The following is a 5136-nucleotide window of genomic DNA, read 5'->3' on the forward strand; positions in this document are numbered from 1 at the left end:
GTTTCATTTCAAGGAAATAATCAGTATACTTTTTTTCTCCTCATGAATTGATGTGTCCATTAATGTACATTTCAATAGGATTGTATAAATATTATTTTTTTGAAGTTTGTGTAATATTTCATTCGAAAGGTGTACTTAATTGTATGAATAAACAAATATGTACATTTTTCTAGAATTTAGCATCGTAAAATTTTCAAATTTTGACATTTTCCATTTCATTACTTTGAACTGTGATGATATTGCCTAAAAATTATTACAAAATTTCTAGTGATGGTAATATGATTCAGAAATATTATTGCAGAAAAGGTTAGCTTGGGTAAATACAAGTTTTTGTAGGAAAGGAAGGTTTTGGCTTTCTATTTCTCCATCTTCATGCCAAAAATTTGTGAATCTCCCAAAGAAAGAAAGAAACCAATTAATTTCGAAACAAACTCTTTACAGAAATGTGTAGATCATGCAAAGAATTAACTTTCGGACTCAAACTGAAAGAAAGCCAAAGCACTTCTTTCCCAAAAATTAATATCTCCAATATACCCCTTTCTTGAAATAGTAAAGTTTTTGTAAGTAACATTTGAGTGGCCATATCTCCGAAAGTAGACCAGGACTTAGGATTCGTGATCATCGGACAAATATATATAAGTCGAAAACTAGTGTGATTCCAAAACTCGATTATTTTCCAATTACACAAATATTCCTTAGTTTTATATACAAGATGTTTATTAAACATGCAGCAAAAATTTAAGGGACTATTCCTTGGACTATTCTAAGGATATTTTGTCCATTGATGATTTTTGGTAGGGCGCTTTGTTTCTAAAATATGGAGAGAAAAAGAGTTTTGATAATAACAATTTATTACCAAAAATTACATGTAATGTTTTTTAATCTACAAGAACTGTTGAAAATGACTACCCCCAGCACGGATGTGAGAATCCAATCTTCTCCTCATCAACTCCCGAACTCTTCCAAAAACACCAGGATCGTTTCTGATTGTGTTACACCCAGCAAATTGAATGTCTGCAGCCGTTTGTAGTAATCGGAATGTTGTTGATAGGTACCAACGGAATTGTTAGATTTTTTGTTACTTGGTAGGTCCAGTGTAGTACGCTATACTTTTATTTAGGCTAAGTTAATAATTTTAAAATTACCAAAATTGTTATTGTCGAAATTTCTTTTCGCCTCGTATCTTCGAAACAAAGTGCCCTATCAAAAATCATCAAAGGACAAAATATTCTTAGAAGAGTCCAAGAAATAGCCCCTTAATTTTTTGCTGCATGTTTAATGAACACCCTGTATAAGAAAGAGAATCTAATGTCACACAGACTATATGAATCATATAAACTTTCCAACGCTCCCATTTCTTCATAAAATAGTTATGAGAGACATATCTAATGAATGATAGAAAGTTGGCTCATAATGGTTTGAAAATATAATATTATTTTACATTTACGTATTTTGTTTACAATAAATGTTACTGAAGATTTGTAAAATGAGAATTTCATCCAGGTGAAGTGGGGCTAAAGTAGTTAATCAGTATTTTGCTTCCATATTATTGGTAAATTTTTGTATACTGTTCATAATTAACTGTACAAATTATTCTGATCTATAAAAAAGTCTAAATATAAAATGTATTGCACTTTCAGCTCAGTAGCTTTGGATCATGATGGGGAATTGACTCTACATGGCATAGATGGTCATAAATATGTGGGCGGAGCACGAACGTTCGACAACGGCTCCCAATATCCAGAGATGGAATGTTTCGTCCCGAATGGTGTTCAACTGTCTGGTGTTAGGAACGTTTCTCTTTGCAAGTGAGTTTTGTGACTTTGATTCGTGTTACTCAATAAGAAATCATGTAAAAGCAAAAGCGATAGCAGAGTACAGCAAATCAGTATAAATTTTCCTTAAATAATTTTATGATTTATGATCTGGTAATCAGAATATTATTACATTATTCTTCTTTGTTTCAGATTTGGAGCTCCTGCTTTTATATCTTTCCCTCATTTTTATCAAGCAGATCCATTTTACTTGGAATCTATAGAAGGATTAAAACCTGTTAAGGAAAAACATGAAATGTTCCTATGCTTAGAAGCAATGACTGGATTGCCGCTGATTGTTCGGGCCTCCTTTCAGTTGAATTTGCAGATGCAGCAGATGGATGGCATTAAGTGAGTTTATTCATTCAACAGTAATAATGTATATGAACTCAGCGTTTCAAGCCAATATAAATAATTCTTGAAAAGAAAGACACTAAGTCTGATGACTGTGTTGAAGAAAATGAATACTTCGTAAGAAAATAAATATTTCGTAAGAAAATAAATATTTCATAAGAAAATAATAATATTTCGAAATTATATCTTGAAATATCTGGTAAATGCTGGCCGAAAAACAACTATTTCCCCGAATAATACCACGATGGACATTGAATTATATCTGATAGACATTTATGCAAGTAACTTCACAGAAGATAGTCTTGCCGATGCTTCTTGTCCATTCAGCAGCAGAATCACTGAAATGAATGGAGTAGATCATCTACAGGCTAGTTTCGAGGTATTACCTCGCATCAGTGCAGGGAAGATCTGAACCAGATAGCAATGTGCCTGGGATTTGACTGACTTCAACGTGGCTCGACTGCATGTATGGAACTATCTTCTGAAAAAAATATGTGTTGAAAATTAACAACCCCTTGTGAACAAAGCCCCGAAAGCCGAGAGGAAATATCTCATGTACCAACACTGTAACAGAAATCAAATGAGTCTGATGACAGTATCTAGTAGAGATACGTACATAAAAGGAAATAAATATTTTGAAATGAAATCTTGAAACATTAATCTCTCCCACCGTTTCTACACAGTAGAATCACTGCAAATATTCAAAAATTGTACACTGGCTGAAGGACTTCGGTCGATGGCTCTTTGGTATTCACCAGTAAATGACATTTTTATTATTATTCCTTCTGTATAGGAATGTTTGGAGAAATGAATGTTTTTGAGATTTCATTTCTTATGAGTATAAAACTGGTCATGTAAAAAAATATGTCAGATACGGAAAAAATAAACTAGATCTTTTCTTAAAACAATTCAAATGTGAACGTTGTAGATAAAGATCTACAACTTTTTTTTTTCAAACCTTTTTTTCAAATAACCTAAAATTGTTTGTGAAAAATCGGTGATACCTTTTTGAATTGATAAAATGATTGAATATAATGAAAAATTAAATATATCGAATGAGAAATGGTAATGTAATGTATTTATATGGTCCGTATGATATAGGATATGCCCAGTCAGTCAGCGTTTGCTTTGCGCAAGTGTTCCTTTTGCTGATGCTACACAATAAGCCCTTTCTATGAGAAGCTGTTATCAATTGTAATACGATATGTGGGGACTTCAATCTCTGCATACATGATCTCGTACTGAATTATCGAATCCGTTCAAAAATATCAAAAACAAAAATAAAGTACAGGTATCTTGTTTTTACATATATCTGCCAAATCTAATACAATATGTGGGAAGTAGTCATTTCCTGACCTGTATTTGCTAAATTTCTGTGTACAACAGTTGGGAAAGATTAACATATCAACTCATACCTTCTTAATGTAGACTGGTTGATTTTTCATTTGCATTTTTTATTATTTTCAGAATGTTGGAAAATGTGCAAACCAGGTTGATGCCTGCGTTTTGGTTTGAACAATCTGCAGAGTTAGATGAAGCTCTTGCATCGCAAGTCAAAATCCTATTATTACTGCCAGCTGCGGGAAATTATTCTGGATACGGAATAATCTGCATTGGACTGCTGACATCACTGATTGCTTGCATAGTTACATTCCGAAAAGGATGGAAGGAAAGTGAGGAGGAGCAGTTGTTGAACCAGGATCAATTCTAACTAGAATTTTTTCAGTCCATAAAGTACGACCTTAGACGAATCAACATATTGAGTTTTCAAATAATAATCTTATCCGGCTTGTTGATTCACTTTTCCGTTTTGAAAAAGGTAAATTATGGCATGAAATCAGAATAAGACTTTCTTTCCCTTGTTTGTATAGTAAAATCAAATTTACAAAAGTTCAGTGCACCACTTACTGGATTTTTTTTTAAAATAGAATGAGCTTTTAATTTTTGGAAGCTATGACTGAAATGTTACTATGACCACCTTAGTTGAAGAGAGAACTCGGCTGTTATAGTACTTTTATTTAAATTAAATGTTCGGAAAATGGCACTCAAAAAGTTAAAGAATACATACACCAACTTTACAACTAAAGCAATAGTTAATACTTTATAATTATATTGCTAATGCCCATAAATTCCGCTCATGCTACTAAATTTTTCATCTGAACACCTTGAGGAGTGCAATCGCCTCTTTCATTTAATAGATTGTCTCAGAAATTTTATACTTCAATTTTTTTTTCAGAAGAGTTTATTTCGTTAAGTGAATGCTCATTCGAATAAACAGTAAAACCGAAACAGTCTCTCGTTTAACTTTTCATTTGAGTAGTCCTACCGACTGCGCCACTTTTTTAAGGAATTGTATTCCAAAATAATTATATTTTCATACTGACTGCGCCACTTTTTGTGAGGAATTAAGAGCTTTTAGCAATTATATATTTTTTTACTTCATAGTATGTTTTACATTAAATTTATATCTTAGTAAATTTGTGTTCTATCTGTCAGTGCACTATTGAATATGAATATTTGTTAAAGCTTTTCTTGGCATGTCTTGAAAAATCAGCAAAATTGAGAGGCGTTAACAATTAATTGTGCTTGACACAGAATGATCAGAGCTTTTGAGTGCAACTTGGTTTGTAATTTTTTTAGTGCCAATGTTTCATTGTGCCATAATTAGGGCCAGCATACAACTTTTTGATTACTAAATCACTCCTTTCTGTTGGTATCAAAAAGTCAGTATTTTGTTTTTAACTTTTTGCCATTAGTGATATTACAAAAAAGTATTTATGCAGATTATAAATAGCAACATAAAATAATGTCAAGTTTTTCTCTAATGTTTAACGGTACTCTAAACTTATATTGTGATATTAAATATTTTTGTACTTATTACAATGATGAATAAATGGAATTGTTATTATTTATGTCGTTATTTCAGTGTCCTTGCTGTGTAACATGGAATGGTACAAATAAAACATAC

The 5136-nt window shown here is 32.0% G+C and overlaps 1 protein-coding gene across 3 annotated transcripts in view; it reads left to right on the top strand.

Moving 5' to 3' along the window:
* Positions 1-5080, top strand: part of LOC111507183 (protein croquemort) — a 184680-nt gene extending 179600 nt beyond the window's left edge. For all 3 annotated transcript variants that reach the window (XM_074181615.1, XM_023162461.2, XM_023162464.2), the window contains 3 exons: positions 1641-1808; positions 1968-2165; positions 3636-5080. In XM_074181615.1, the coding sequence (XP_074037716.1) occupies positions 1641-1808; positions 1968-2165; positions 3636-3879 (610 nt within the window). In that variant the 3' untranslated portion in view covers positions 3880-5080. The remainder of the gene's footprint in view (positions 1-1640; positions 1809-1967; positions 2166-3635) is intronic.
* Positions 5081-5136: the final 56 nt, after the last annotated feature.

Source organism: Leptinotarsa decemlineata, unplaced genomic scaffold (assembly GCF_025532065.1).
Source record: "Leptinotarsa decemlineata unplaced genomic scaffold, Ldec_3_MD MMD2_tig00026314_RagTag_RagTag, whole genome shotgun sequence".
In the NCBI taxonomy this organism is placed as follows: Eukaryota; Metazoa; Arthropoda; class Insecta; order Coleoptera; family Chrysomelidae; genus Leptinotarsa; species Leptinotarsa decemlineata.